The sequence below is a fragment of the Plectrocnemia conspersa genome, unplaced genomic scaffold (assembly GCF_051122295.1).
Source record: "Plectrocnemia conspersa isolate PC_06_02 unplaced genomic scaffold, ASM5112229v1 ptg000008l, whole genome shotgun sequence".
In the NCBI taxonomy this organism is placed as follows: domain Eukaryota; kingdom Metazoa; phylum Arthropoda; class Insecta; order Trichoptera; family Polycentropodidae; genus Plectrocnemia; species Plectrocnemia conspersa.
This window is the reverse complement of record NW_028277172.1, coordinates 1,392,915-1,409,782: the sequence shown is the minus strand read 5'-3', so window position 1 is coordinate 1,409,782 and position 16,868 is coordinate 1,392,915. Positions and strand designations below refer to the sequence as shown.

Genomic DNA, 16,868 nt, shown 5'->3' with positions numbered 1-16,868 from the left:
AAACTACGTTTCTAATAGTTATTTTTAGATGAATGTCTGGTAGTCGTATCGCTGAATATATAATATACGGAACTTAATCTACTCACTCGCTCAAGAATATCCTTTTCTGCAATCTTTATGGTAAACGTCAAACACACAATACGATTATAAAACGAATTATTTGATTTTTTTTATATAAGATTTTATATTTGTATACAATCAATTTTGCATTTATCAGTACATATTTTAATATACTATACATATTTTTTGTTATGTCACATATCAGTGAGTGTTTTATAATCGATCTTGTGTGTAAACTGTGCTCAAATGCTTGTTAAAAATAGTATATTCGCGGTCACCAGGTGCTAGTCAATATACCAATTCTAATTGACGATTGTGTTAGTCTGGTATGACTCAAAATCAATAATTTCGGTGCAGTGATTTAGTTTTAATATAATTTTTTTACTATACGATTGTGACGTCGTCAATAGATTATGCCTCTATAGAACTGCGATACCAACTATGTAAATATTTGACAGTATCGCTTAATGACATTGCTTTTTTATAGTATTTTTAGCTGTGTATTTATTATTGTATTAATTTAATCGAATTGTTTGATGGAGTTATCATTTTATTTTTTGTTATTTTAAGTATCAAGTTGCTAGATAAATTGTGAATGATCTGTAAAGTATTATTTTTATTAGTTGGTTCAATGTTTAAAATGTAATGATTATTATTAAGTATACGTTAAATGTGGACTATTAATAATGAAGTATAGATCAATTTTGACAATAGAAAGGTCTCAGAGAATCCACGTAATTTCAAGCGTTATTTATACAGCAACTCAGTCGACGACAGAAGTATTATATTTCTTTGTCATTAGTTTAATCTCGTCGAAAGCGAGAGTATTGAGTGCCGAAACTATTTTAGTGTTGCCATATTATTTTATATACTGACGTACACTATTTTTTTTACATATGTTTTTTAACACAACGGATCGAGATGTTCTCGTGTTAACCTTATTGATATTGCAAAATGTGATATTTTATCGCCGTAGATTATTTTACAATACTTGTGAACTAATTTTACTGCCTGCTTTCTCTTTTCTACTTTTGTACTTTTAAACCTCTCTTTACTGACGTGAACTAGCGTTAAATTTTACGAAAACGCGACGACTACTCATCGTTTTCCATATACGAGATGTGTTCATAAAGCGAGAGGATGATCTCGCACTCGACGATTTAAACTACGACCTTATATTGAAGTAGTATATGTCTTTTTTTATTGATCGTATCTCATTTAAAAACTGACCTGCCGACGGTGACAAACGTCGCTTTTTTATAAATCGAACGGAAAAAGGGTTTTAGTGTATAAAATTCTTTCGACGTTTGCGCACCTATCGCCGTTTACAATTCCATTGAACATTTGTCGTCGTTTCTGTCGACGTGCCATTTGCAACGTTGCGATTTAATAATTTTTAAGCGACGCATGGTGTAAAATACATGTGCTGAACTGAAATATTTGTACGTCTTTAATCAACGTAAACGTTAATGTTGAACTAGCGTAACTATGCCAATGATTATATAAATATACATACATATGTACAGATCGCTTCGAGAGATACTCTCCCATTTGGTATATTACTACAATAACTACCCTACTCAATACTGATATTTTAATAAATCGGCGAGTATCTTTCGAATCGCCTGTTGTAGAATAAGAATCATTAAAGGTGTGATTATTCTGTACCGCTTGAACGTTTCATCAGACCGTTATTACCTAATTTAATTATATACTAATATTAATAAACTATGGATGTGAATCTCATTTAAGCAATCACTGACGTTGCTCATTAGTTAACGTTTATCGCATAAGGATTGGAAAAGGTCGACGTCAGGGTGGTACCAAAAAATTTTGCATTGCGACGACGGTAGATTAGCGTTTCTAACGATATCACACTTTTGTATTTTTTTTACGCCATCGCATTCGCCTTTTTCATGATGTTTTATACATTTTTACTCTATAGAATATATTTAGCGTAATTACTGAGTGGCGTATTTAGTGTTATTTATATATATGTACGGAAATAAAGAGCTATGTCGACGAGCTAAATGCTATATATTTTACATGACGTACGTTCTGTGCATTTTATTTTATTTTTTGTGGGTCACGTAGTTTTACCAATGACGTGATTTTGTGATCGATCTGTGTATATTGGTGACGCCTGTGTACTAGGCTGTCTCATTTTGCGGTTAATGACGCAAATTTAGTCACATTTTTTGTAATTATTATTATTAAAAAATATACATATTATGATAATAATGTAGATTTTTTATATTTAAGATTATGTATATTTGATTAAATGGAAAAAAATAATATTGAATGGCGTCGAGAGAAAACAATGGCACAATTTTTTGATATGAAACATTTTTTGAAGTGGTTAGCGTTTTTTACAGTTTTATCGTTCTCGATCGTTGGATGGAAGTTTAGCTAGGATTTTTTAGCGCGTAAAAAATATATAAAAATAATATATACCGATAATGAAATTCATAATAATTTTTTACGTATAATATTATATATTTTTCGAGAACAATTGAGACTGTTCAATCGGTTATCAATATTAAAAAATAAAATAAAAAGATAAATAAATGTACGCATGTATATGTATAATTAAACTTTTTTAATTTCTACTTTTAGAAGCTATTTGTAATAAATATTGATAGTAGTCCCAAAAAAATAAAAAATCGCATTATTGTTAGTAATGGTAAATTGCTTCTTTGAAATTATTCTTTTCCAATGATTTCGCATTATATAAATGTATACATAGTAGAAATTTATATTATATATATGAATATTTTTTAAACAAATTATGTGTAATATACGTATGTTTCTAGTTGAAATGTATTATTTTTCGCCGTCGTTTATTATTTTTAAATCAGGATGTTTTTTTTTAAAATTGTAAGCATGTGCGAATTCATGAATGCAACTTATTTATTTTTTAATATACACATACTCATGTATTTTTTTAATTTTTAACATGTATTTAATTTTATGGCTTTATAAAAACAGAATATTTGTATAATAAAGACATTGTATTCAAATTTGTGTTTTATTTCTATATTACAGTGAAATCTCTTCGTAACGAATCTTTAATTTGGCCCTGAAAACTCATACAAAATCTTTTCATTGTAACAAAGACTGATCTCAGTATAAAACTACTGGTGAAAATGTAGTTAGACTTCACTAGTGAAAATATAATTTCACTGAAAAATACACATTCACATGTGTATGTAAATGCATATATTACTAGGTGTGGAAAAGTTAAAATCATATAATTTTACAGGCGGCCCTCGACTTTCGCACAATTCGCACATTTAAAAAAAAAAATATAAACATGAGAAAAACAGAAAAACTTCAGTGTTGATATGAACAAAAAGAAATCAAGGACTCATAAACTTCACACAATTCGAGACAAAGATGGAAATTATTAGACGTTTTGATAGCGGTGATTCGTTTGCTTTATGGGGACCCCGAGACGACCGTCCATGACGCAGCATAAGTGAAAGTGAAGTCCCGCTGAGCCGTGCATCCGAACTAAGCGGCGTCGTACCATAACACCGCATCCCCGCCACCGCGAGCTACGCGCGGAGTGGGGATCCCAAGACGACCTTCCGTGACGCAGCATAAGTGAAAGTAAAGTCCCGCTGAGCCGTACAGCCGAACTAAGCAGCGTTGTACAACTACACCGCACCCCCGCCACCGCAAGCAACGCGCGGAGTGAGGATACTGTTGCGCACCCGACCGGGATTATAAGGCGGTACCAAAAAGCTCACATTCAACATTCGACTCTGGACTTCCTACTCAGCAACTCACTGGACTACACTCGCCGCTCGACTTGACTACACGGATTCTACACCTCGCCTCCTGTTTGAGCAACCATCTCCAGGACACGCACTCGAGGATTAATATCGACGACTGTCAAAGGATCCCAGTCAACACGCGTCAAGAACGTACCGGAAGATTTCATAAGGGCCACTTTGTACAGTTCGCTGTACAAACGTCCTATCACAGATCGTCAACCGGACCCGCCGATAACTACAAATATAGAAGCGTAACCGCGACTGCTTCAGCTTCAATCGGACGTTCGTATGATACAAACAGGTCTACGATATGTTCAATTTTTCAAAAAAAATATAATCAAGGATTACGTTCAAAATTGTGGGAATTAAAGATATATTTCCACAATCTTTAATAATATGTTTCCAAAAAAACATGGATGAAATGGAAAAATCTTTGTCATCATGGATCGATGACCAACATCAAAAAGATGTCCCTAGAGTATTTCAATTATTTAAGCAAAAGCTCTTAGTTTGCACAAAGATTGGAAGGATAGATTAAAAAAATATTTTAACACGGTTTTTCAAGCAAGTAACGGTTGGTTTTACAATTTTAAAATGAGGTATTCTTTTCATAATATTAAATTTACTGGAGAATCGGCTGATGCGGATAAAGATGCTGCAAAAGAATTTATTTCCTAATTATCCAAAATTATTGAAGATGTAGAATATTCCTCTAGCCAAATATTTAATGTAGATGAGACAGGTTTATTTTGGAAAACTCTTTACAATGAAAAATATGAATGAAGCCTTCACGCATCTTGACAAATTTTAAAATAAAATGGAAGATTGTGAACCCAATGGAGAACGCATATCTCAAGTGCGTGGGGCGATCAATAAAAACATAGCATGTTATAAAATACTATATGAAGAAAAGAAAAAGAATAGTGGAAAACAGTTAACTCTTGATAACTTTTCAAAGGAAACACCCGCAAACCCCACTTAAACGTGTCTCTTAAACGCCTCTTAAACATTCTTATATTTACTTGATTAATATATATTTTAAAATACACACAATTTAAATTTTTTTTTACTTGCCTCGACTTTCATACATTCAACATTCGCACACATTTTCAGGAACCAATTATGTGCGAAAGTCGAGGGCCGCCTGTATAAATATTCATATTTTCAGGGAATATTTAAAGCTAAAACACATTTCGATATATTATTGAATAATATATTATCAATAAATCCAATACACAGTTTACAATGCTAAATTTTTTTTTTCATATAAAAACATCTTATTTACAACTCACGTTTACACCAGGTCAACAAGTTAAAATCGCACAAAAGATTAGATCAAATGCAGAACATAATAAGATAATAAAAAAAAACAGATACATACTTCGCATTAAACATTTTTTGGGCATTCTGCCAAAATTGGATAATTTGAGTATTATAACACGAAAAAATAATACTAAATAATAAGCGATATTAAATAATACTTGGCCCAAATTTTTTAAGGTTTGGCACAACCTGATGCAGGCCGCAAACTCGTTATCTAGTCACTTTAAAAGAGAGAGAGAAAAAAACATTATCAGATGTAATATTACTAATTATATATGTGATATATTTAATTATTTTTTTATAAAAATAAAATTGCTTTGATAATCTACATAAAGTATGCAATTTTTTTAGAAATAAAAGTAGAAAAACAAACTAACAGATTGGGTTTATTTATCATATATACAAAATACTCAAGCGTGTCATATATCATATAATACATACATTTGCATATTCATATATTAAGCTCACACAAAATTTATAAAAATATCCAATTTTTACCATAACAACAAACACTATTCGTCTCAACAATAAGCATCCTTTTATACGAGATAACCAAAACAATATATCATATTCACGTGGTAAAACCCTTGCAATGCATAATGAAGTGCTTCCCAACCGTTTTTTTAAACATAATTTTTGGAAAAATGTCCAGAAAATGGCAACACAAAAGAAAATCAGATGCCTTTCGATCACTTAAAACAATTCATCATAATAATATAATTTTATTTAAAACTAAATATATATTTATTACAACAGAGGTTCAATCGTTCGTTCTGCATAATATAAATTTTGATGTTCAAAAAAATATTGTATAGATTAATTGATTTGCACATTGAGAACCTCCGCTTTATAACATTCCTCCGCTCGCTTATAATCTCTATATATAATATTTAATGTTATATCTTATATAATATTTATTTACTCATCCGCACAATGGACCGTCAAAATTAATTTTAATTTGTCCTCTTGAGCGATAATCATGAGCCGAACTGAAAAAACTATATTAACTTTCTATTATTATTTAGGCTCAAAATTATCGCTTTTAAGTACAATAAATAATCAGCGCGTCGTTATTATCTACTGGAACTATTAAGAGATTCAAATAAAATTAAAAAAAGTGAAGAAATAGCTACAAAAATATATTTATTTAAAAAAAAAAGATAATAACAGAATTGGAATGTCACTATATAGAAGAAAGAAAAACTTGATATTAACGAGCACGCCGATTTTGACAAAACTAATAATTCAAATAGGTCCACTGTGCGGTGAGATGCTCCTAAAGCAACGCTCTAATTTCTTTGTGTAAGTGGCAAAGAAAGTCCATGTAAGATGAGGCGCCGTTGCGACCGTCGTCCTCGACCAAGAAGTGGCGGAAGACCATTTCCAACTTGTCGTTTTGCTTCACGATCGTTAGCTAAAAAATAGTATTAACACATAGTGATTTGTTCTCAGTAAATAAATGCTTTATAAATAAATACATACCCTCATGCATCTTCGTCTCTGCTTCCTGACCATGTCGATCAGGTCCCGAACGGATTCGTTGAACGGTGTATTCAACACTGGCAACTCCGCAACCTCAGGATTGATTTCGGCAACTGTGTTGACTCCGAATAAGCTTTTGAGCAGCTCTGGAGAAGTTTGCAAGCCGACCCACAGCATCATATAAACACTATTTTCTGTAAATTATTACATTTTGAATATGTTATAATGACTTATTTGTAAAAAATAAACAGATGTCGATGTTCTTAACATTGAATGCATAGAGTATATATCAAAGTACCACATTATTAGCCCTAAATTTAAAATTTGTATTTGCTGGATACAAGTTAATAAATACGAAATTCTCAAAATTATTTATTTCAATATTTAATAAGCGCATAATTTAAAAAATGACGCATATTTGCGTCATCGGCTCTTAACGATAGTTTTATAAATGACGCATTCATACTAATAAGAGTAAGTACATTTACAACTCATTTTGGTATGTATATGGATTATATTGGTTACAGTGTTTTTATATCTTTTTACATACATTATTTGCCACAAAGATTCATTAATTTAATTTACATGTAAAGTACTCCCCTGATTTTTTATAGCATGCGTAATTTTATTATGGTCGTTTTTATATTTTGTGCAGCTAAACAACTACATTTTAGTGCCACAAAGATTTAAAATTGCAGTAATTTCAAAACTGATTATAGTCGATTTTATATTTTAAACAATAATTTTGTTTCATTTCGGTCAATATTTTTTATTAAAAGTATTTTAACAAATGCTATTGATATGTGTTAAAAATGGCTCTGTTAAAATCAAACATAAACTATTTTCATTGTTCTTGACATAAATATTGCGAACATTTAGACAATGAGACGCTTCTTCTTAACAAAAAAGTGCTAATACGCCTTCAAAAAACATTTGTGAATAGAATGTTTATCGGCGGTATCTACTATGGCCGAAATTCGCAGAATTCATTCGTTGAACGAAACAAATGTGGCAGACCGAAGGAAGAATGATTTTTCTGATAATTATATTTCCATTTAAAAATGGTTCATCAGATGATAGTTTTTACAAACAAAGGGTTAACAGTGGCAAAAAAATGTAAAGCTTGTATATATAGTGTAATTAAAATGTATAATGTATACCTAATAAAAAGATGGAATCGTCTCTCAGTTTCTCTAAAATACATCTCACAGGCTCAGCTGGCACTCCTGAAGCTAACGGATTCAAGCACAATAAGCGAGGATAGAACATTCCCACTGATGTATCGACATCGGCACAAAGAACGGCCTGCATCGCCCAACTTCTATCGTCGCATGTGATATCTGGACCTAAATAAAAAAAATAATATAACACAAACGCAATTATCTCAAGTATTAAAAAGTTAAATTATAAAAAATACCTCCGCTCAAGGCGTCACTTCTCAAAAGGCAATTGGCATACAACGGCAAGAGTTTCATACTTTCTGGAAGCACCAATTGTCCTACGCTAGACGGAGTGGCACAGTGCTTTCTGTAGCAGGCTAACGTTTGCGCGCATCTCGCAATAATTCCTTCTTTAATTGACTTGGGAGAGTGTTCGCTCAAACGCGATATGGCTGCATCGATCGAATATGAATTAATCAAATGCATTTTTCATTATTTATCTATTTCAATGGCACTACCTTGCTTTGATAAGAAATTGATGAATGTGTCCAGATCGCACGATCTATATAATTCGACCATTTGTGTCGCGACGTTCAAAGATAAATTGCAAATCCTAAGACGACGTTGTCCAGAAATGTGAGTATACAACAAGGCAACCTAAAAATAATAAATAAAAAACATTATTATTATTACAAATAATAATAATTAAATTGTATTTAAGAACAAACTTGGATATAGACTCCGTCTTCGCCTGTCAACTTATCGTCGTGTTTTATTTCGACAGCTATCGCTTTGTCACTATCTGTAATTAAAATATATTAATCAATGGGTCATTAAATTAATAAAAAGTAGATGACAAACCTAAAGTAGCAAGTTCAACGTCAGTCGTGTTCGACATGAAGAAGTGTCCATAAAAATCAGTGGCTCTGACTCCTGTGGACGTCCTCACTCGCATCACAGCATCGAAAGCAGTCGGTCTAGTCAACACTCTGTTCAAATCTTCAATTACACGTTCGCCGTCAATATCCGCCTGAAAAATATTTATATATACAACATCCTCTTGTCCTTTATTATGTATCTATTTATTTTTGATTGGAATCTTTGGAATAAATTAACAACAACAGACCTGGAAATATGTATATTTATATATTCCTCCTCCCGTGAGCCTTGCCAATTGACCGATAGTCGCAACGTCAGTGTACGCATTATTGAACAAGAAGAGCTCCACTCCGCATCCATTTCCGACACACTCTTGAGCCAGTTCATTGTATACCTTCGTTTGCGGCACTGAAATTAAACACGTCAATAAAAAAATCATTTTGAACTATATTGCATTATAATCACAAATACTGACTCAATATGCTCTTCTCTTTCTCAGTTCCCAACAGCTTCCGATCATCTCTGTTCATGAGTTGACCTGGCGCTTGTGCTGACGGTAAAGCAGAATGGAAAACCAAGAGCTTTCCGCAGCATTCGGCAGCTTTCAATGCTTCTAAACCAGCCTATATAAAATATTTTTTAATAATAATTATAAATATAGATTGAAAGAATTATAAATGAAAAAACATACTTGAACGGCAGGCAAGAGGATCGTTTCAGTCTCTTTCGTTTCTCTAAACATTAACGGTATTTGTTGCGATAATGCTTCGAAAAGATGATCGACCTGTCCGGGCTCAGCTAATAAGCCACGCGCCAATGGAACGAACACATCTTGAATGTCTCCCACTACCATCATTTGGGGTTGACCCAATTTTTCCTACGGTACAAAATAATATTAGTTTAGGGTTAGATATATTTATATTTAAAGGTTTTTGTATGCTTACGTTGATATTGTAGAAATGTATAGTTGAGCTATAAGTAATTATGCCTATCCTTGGCGGCGTCTTCAAATTGGCAACAATCGAACGCAGTCTACCTATGATCAAATTCACCATACCAGAACGGATGGCGTTATATGAAACGTCAATTACAAAGATCATCGCTGGAGGATTTGGCAAGACGTTATTCTGAAAAGAAAAGTAACATTCAAGTGGGATAATTACAATTTTGGTACCATTTGTGTTAATTTTTATGAGATAAACATCAACCAATAAGCAATCAGTGGTTGTTTAAATGCCTGATAAAACAATCAAACAATCACAAGATTATTAGCATGAAAAACTTTGCTTTAAATTAATTTGATAAACATATGTATGTAATATATTTTAAGGTTTAAGAACCCTAGGGGGTGTGACTTCGTAGCCAGTGAGACGCAAGGTGGAATTTAGTTAGTTTTATTAGATTATATTACAATTGCGAGATGTTTTTTACGAGCGGTGGCGGAGAAGCTGGCGCAGGGATGATGTATGTGAGAGATCCTCATAGGTGGCAGCGATAGTATAGTGGAACATGATCCTTCTCTGTTCGTATGGAAGAGTCCCTCTCGGGATGTGAGCTCTCATGACAGTATATTGTTCGTGGGCATCTGCTGGTCTCTTCGAGTGTCTGCCTGAGTTTGCGAGTGATCGCTTGTGACTACCCTCTCCTCACCGGAGTCTAGGGCTACAAAACTTGCTGACCAATAACAATCATGCAGTGATCATTCAGCCAATAGATGTACTCGTTTCTTTAAACGGCGAAATATGTATACGCCTTTAGAAAGCGACATTTGCTTGATGGGCATTGTCCAAAGTCGTATACTGTAACGAGAATCTTTTGGATCCGGTGATTTATTATATTGCAGCAAAGAAATATTCTTTCAGTGATGGAGAATATTTACAGTAAGAACACTTGCGTATTATTTATGTCGTAACGAGGGCTTTTGTGTGTGGTCACATTCTTTACGCTACGTCTTGTTTCCTTGTTGTCGGATGATCGTTTTGGTCAAAGTAAATTAACGCATGTGTTACGAATAAGACCCCACACTATACTATAGATTACATATAGTCACTGCATTCTATAAATCTTTTTATATTCATCTCAATGTTCCGTTTCAGAGTAGCAGTCAAATGGATCGTCGGGTATAGCAAGCGTTGAATGTTTTAATCACATTCTTGTCAATCAGTTGGATCAAATTTATCATGTTAGGAGACAAAAACACTACTTTTACTCAAGGATCAAAGTCCACGAAAATTTCTAGTGCTCTTAAACTTTGTCGACAATTAGCACCACTTAAAAAAGCATGTTTGAGAAATTGTGATCAAACCAGTTGTCAGATAGTAGCAGTAACACATATTTTGGCATTGGATTTTCACCACGGAAAGATTAGCTTTGTTCTTGTTTTTCAGAGCTTTCGGATTCTAGCATTGATTGACCAGAAAAGGCTTCAATCTGCTATCACCTATAAAATTCCCATCAAGCACTGCAGTTAGCCAATCTTTTTCTGAATAGAAATTTTAAAGAGAAATTAAATAATCGAAGAAACCAGAAATTTATACCATTAATTAAATATTTGCAAAATCCATAATTTTTTACCAATTAAAAAAATTGACTTCTTTGGTTATTCTTCAAAAGTAGAACTAAGTAAAATGGGGAAAGATATTATTTGCAGATTATTTAATGGCTCGATGAATTCTAAGGACCCTCGCGACTTCATTGATCATTAGAATCCATAGAATTCGAGTAGGTTAGGTTTAGATTTAAACAGAAAATGTACATTTCACAACTGTCAAATTGAGTTTCATAGACATTTTAGAGCAGCATATAACTTCACTAGCGCCTATCAATTAAATTATATTTTCGCTGGTAGAAATATATATCTACTGGTGAAAGTGTATTTGGACTTCACTAGTGAAAATATAACTTCACCGAAAAATATGCATTCACTGTAACATTTATACAATGCATGTAAACAAATAATGATAAGTATGTAAAGGTATATAAGTTGAAATCATTTTCACTGGTAAAAATATATATCTACCAGTGAAAATGAATTCCCATATGATTTCACTGAAATGACATATTTTTTTAAATATTTTGGGATAGATTCGAAACTGTTTTTTTAGATTTTCTTTGAAGGATTACCTGAGAATTTCAGGTTTAGAATCAGGGGCGCCATTTTAGCTTTTTCCAGGGGGAGGGGTTAGTTGGCTAGACTATGGTTATATTTTTTAATAATTCGATTTTATTAAAATTCATATTATTTCATTTAATGTCATGCAACTTTCTGGCCAAACTCAAGGAGGGGGGGCAAACGCACCCATTTGCCCCCCCCCCCCCTAATGACGTCCCGTATTTACAGATTCCTCTTTCAGCTTTTGAGAAATTATCTTGGTTTCATTGCATATTTAACTTTGATTTATAGAGCAATTTTTCACTCTGACGTGATTATCATAGTCTTCATTTCAGAAAGAAATCCTCGAAAAACCTGGATCTCATATCTTAGTTCGAAGAAACGTTACCGCGATTTAATTAATAAAATTATAAATACATACCCTGCAATATTCTTTAGTTGCGACAATCTCGTAGCATCCGAGCGACATTTCAGGAGTACCTTGACCGTAATGCTGATTATTGTTTAAATACTGAGTGTACTCCATAGGCACTGAAATAATACAAAAATATATTATTAAAATATGTTCTTTTTATAAGTTAATATAAATCATACACACCTTCGGTTGTAGCTTTACAAAAGGCACATTGGAAATGACGTCCGGCATCTACGAATTTCATAGCCGGACACATATAAGCTTTGCAGCGGCCGCAGCGCACCGGACCGTTTCCAGGAACTCCCGTCAAAATTGAAAAATCGAGCAACGGTGGATGATGCTCCTCTTCGGCTTCTTCGGCCATCGGAGACAACTAAAATATCAGCGTAATGAATTAGGCATACCTAAGATGCAATTCTCTCTAATTGATACAATACTTACAACAACACAGAATGGAACAGCAGTCTGCTTCATCATCTCATTAGTAGCAGGAACGTTGTACATCGAGCTTCGAATATACCTGGGACCTAAAGATTTTCATCGTTAATAACAAATGTATGTATAGTTTGTATAAATAATAATTTAGAATCTTACTAGCGTTTCCTTGATCCACGACGACAAACTCAGTGGTAACCAAAGGTGGCACACATCCTTTTGTATTTGTTGTGAATACACCTCCGTGAGCATTTTGATCATCGGTCATCACTTGAATCTGTTCATCAATAATGGAATAATAATATTACTAAATAAAAAACCGGTGTGAGTAATAATTACTCGGTATGTATCAAAAACTACTTGGTAGTTAATGATATTAAACTTACGGGACTCGGCATTTGATCAGGATTCAATTTTTTAGCTGACTGCTGCTGATATCCGAATTGAGCCTGCTGTCCAGGATAAGAAGGCTGCTGTCCGGGGAACGGTGGCTGTTGCGGCGGATATCCACCTTGCTGATTCGGATATCCCGGTTGAGCTGGAAAGTTCTGCTGTGCGGGGAAACCCGGTTGTTGATTAGGATAGCCCATTTGTGGCCCCTGCGGACTTTGAAGGCCAGGCTGTGGCGGATTCATAAATCCTGGACCTCCAGGCGGACCTTGCATTTGTTTAGGCGGCATTGCCGGTTGGTATGCTTGACCGGGCAGTGGTGGCATTTTAGGGGGCGAATATGGAGGAGGTGCTCCTGGTGGCAATTGAGCGTTGGGAGGATGTCCGGCAACCGGTACGGGATATTTAGCTCCATGGTTTTGAAACGGAGGTATCTGATTTTGCGCTGCTTGATTTTGGAACGGAGGCATCTGATTTTGGAAAGGAGGCATCTGGTTCGGTGCATCCCCGGGATTCGCACCCGGAGGGAACTTGGGATATCCTTGAGGTGCCGGTTGATTTTGAAAACCCATCGGTTGAGAAGTTGGGGGTAGTCCGGGTTGATTCGGGTAACCCATAGGTTGATTCGGCGGCGATCCTGGTTGGTTTGGGAAGCTCATTGGTTGAGACATCGGCGGCGCAGATGGTTGAGACATCGGCGGCAACGATGGTTGAGACATTGGCGGCATTGACAGTTGCGGCGTTGGAGCACCGGGTGGCAGATGCTGGGAATTAGCATTGGGTGGCCTTTGCGGATCGTTCATCGGCGGTAAACCCATCTGCGGTCTTATCGGTCCTGTCATCTGTGGCGGTCCTGCCATATGTGGCGGTCCAGGTTGATTGTCGTTCAGTTGCTTAGGTGGTGGCGGTTGTTGTCCGCCGAATGGAGGTTGACTGAATTGCTGGTTTGGACCGTTTGCGAATGGCCTGACTCCTTGCTGCGGCATGGCCTGGGGACTGCCCAAGTTTAACGACTGCATCTTTTGGTTGATATTGGGCTGACCGACGTTCGGTTGCGAGTTAATATTTTGGTTGTACTGATTGTAATTTGCTCCGTTGTTCAAAGGCGGAGGCATGCCCGGACCGCTCGGATGCTGCATTGGATTCATCTGTGGATTTAGTGGCGGCGGAAGGCCGGCTACAAACTGGGAATTCATTTCTTCAATATAAATATCTGAAACAATAAAATGCCCTATATTTAGTTTGGAAATAATATGTTCTTGAAGAACGTCCTTGATTTGGCGAGTGCCAGGGGAGTCAAACTTAAGAGTTTTTTTGAGTTATTTTTTAAAATGCATAATCCTACAAAGAATAAATAATATAAAGTAAATATAAATTATTAAACTATTCCTGCAGTATGTTTTATTTTACTATTGAATTTGTTGCCTTAATTTATTTAAATTTTTCCCATTGAAATAGGAAATTGATTTGAGGTACAAGTAATTTGAGTTACGAGATCACAGAAGGAATTAAACTCACCATTTAGTCAAGGTACCACTATTTATTAATGTCACTGACAAAAACTGGTTCGGTGACTATTGCTCCCATGGAACATTGAACATCAATCAATTACATTTGCTTCAGCATAGGATATCAAAGAAATCGTAATGCGATTTGGGGTAAAGTTTCACAAGCAGCAGGTAGGAAAATCATCTCCATAAGAAGTTTATTCCACAGTTAAACTACGCCAGTGTCAGGTGCATTTTACGAAATCTATTAGATGTTTGTAAACACATTTTTATAAATTGATTTTTTGTCAACTACCTAGCATTCTAACTGGAATCTACATATTTGGTTGAAGGCCGTGCAATTACTAGAGAGCAACCTGTGGACTCAATTAACCCATATAGACCTACGTGTTTCAGTACTGCCTCAATAATCGTATAAATCACGTATATTAAATGAATTGAACATAATTAAGTGTATTTCACAATCCAAAAAGGGTTATCATAAATATTTTTTAGCTCTTAACTTCGGATAAAATCAAACTGGGACACAAGTGTTTTCTAATCAGTCTAGTACTTTGTGTTACTCAAGCAGTAACTCTGAATTTAAACATTATTTTATTATCATACGGAATGGTATTGTTGTAGAAAAAATGTTGCTTAAGCATATGTAAGCCCTAATACAACACAACGTGCGATAAGTGCATACGTCAAGCGTTCCATTGAACTTTGTTATATCACAGAAACGTCGTCGACCCCTCTCATTGCAAACAGGCTATCGTCGGTTTGTCTTTCGATAGTGTGGAATCACTTTCGCTGCCGTATACTCGACATACGTACGTTTAAAAGCGACATGCTCGTAGGAAATAAATAGTAACACTGTCGCCGTTGTGTCTGATAATTGAAAGAGGTTAGGGGTTAGGGGGTGTGTTATACCTCGTGCCGGACGCGAAGTGTCTTATGAAGCGCAGGAATGTGTTTCGAATGAGGTATCCAGCGCTGGGGGCGAGCGAGCGGGGCGCAACCGGCCACCGCAGCTGTCAGGGGCCACGTATCTGCCGGTGTTGCCAGGCGGCGACGGACGATGTGGAACTTCAACGTCAAATTGGGCAATTGTCAAAATTTTGGCCAAATTTCAATTTAAAATCATATTTATAATGAGCGAAAAGGATAGTAAATCTTTAAAATGAGATAATAATCGTTTTAATATTTATTTGCTAATATTTATAAATATGTGGGTATCAAAAAGCTAAGTCAAATTAAATTTAAATATCGTATCATAAAAATAATCGAGCAGCACAATTAATGCTTTACACAATTAAATTCTTGAACAAAAATTTCCGAAAAGACATTTTTTAGCTCCCGCAGCAATTTATCTTTCTCAAACAAAAATTTTGGAAATAGCCAATTTATTTTTAATATTTTAAAAGTCTGATTGCCTTAGTTTTATTATTGTATAGGTGTACATACATTGTTTAATAAAAAAAAGTCATAACCTAACAACAACGCAAGACAAACAACAAAATAAATAGAATAATCGTCTCCGGATTCATATAAACTGAAATCTCACCGTTAGCCCTAAGGGAGAGATGCGTTCCGATTTTTTAACACTACACTACTGGTTAAAACCCTTTTGATTTTTAGCCAGAGAGATCCTTCTGTTTTCTCGAAGTAATATACACTTAGAACTTGCTGGTATATCTGGAACGACGATATATCGGTATTTAGCGATATAAGGGTTAATGAGACGCACAATTCGATCATTATAAATCAAGTTTTATTATTTCACAAATAATTATTTATATAAATATATTGTAGGGGGCCCATTAATATTTAGATTTTATTATGGACAAAACTTGGCGACACTTTGGTAACATTGGCGTAACGGACACACTTTCTCTTGGCGACTCTGGTGGGCTGGCACTCGAGTGCGTGTCTCGCGCACCGTCCAATCATTATAATAACAAAAAATACTACTGCAGCGGCTCAATCTGTGTCTAATTGTCAGCAAAATATATTGAGTTGATATTAATTATTTATAAACATTAGTCAATTATTGTATGAACTATTACTTTTAAGTATTTTCATTCATGCCGCAAATGGTGGAAGTTCTGGGTGCAACTTCTGAAAGTTTTCTAGTGCCAGTGACTAAGGGGGGAAGCCTTAGCGACAATCGAAAGTATTCGACTGTTAAATTAATTTATACTGTACTCTTAACTGAATGTGTGAGGCGGAGTTCTGACTTGTGTACAATCTCCGCCACTTGAGGAGAACATAACTTATCATTTTGCTCCATCTATTGTGTTATGAATCAATCAAAACTGTTAATGGAAAATTTGCGGTACATTC

At 34.8% G+C, this 16,868-nt stretch overlaps 1 protein-coding gene across 1 annotated transcript; it reads right to left on the bottom strand.

Moving 5' to 3' along the window:
• Positions 1-5,529: 5,529 nt before the first annotated feature.
• Positions 5,530-15,585, bottom strand: Sec24CD (COPII coat complex component secretory 24CD). Its single transcript, XM_088189498.1, has 17 exons — positions 15,456-15,585; positions 13,032-14,248; positions 12,805-12,922; positions 12,652-12,737; positions 12,394-12,583; positions 12,217-12,326; positions 9,628-9,810; positions 9,375-9,560; positions 9,159-9,306; positions 8,931-9,091; positions 8,666-8,834; positions 8,533-8,606; positions 8,323-8,461; positions 8,062-8,256; positions 7,805-7,990; positions 6,645-6,838; positions 5,530-6,576 (listed from the first exon to the last, which is right to left on the bottom strand). Exons 2-17 carry the CDS (start codon positions 14,229-14,231, stop codon positions 6,439-6,441), a joined length of 3,477 nt encoding a protein of 1,158 aa, XP_088045624.1. The 5' UTR covers positions 14,232-14,248; positions 15,456-15,585; the 3' UTR covers positions 5,530-6,438.
• Positions 15,586-16,868: the final 1,283 nt, after the last annotated feature.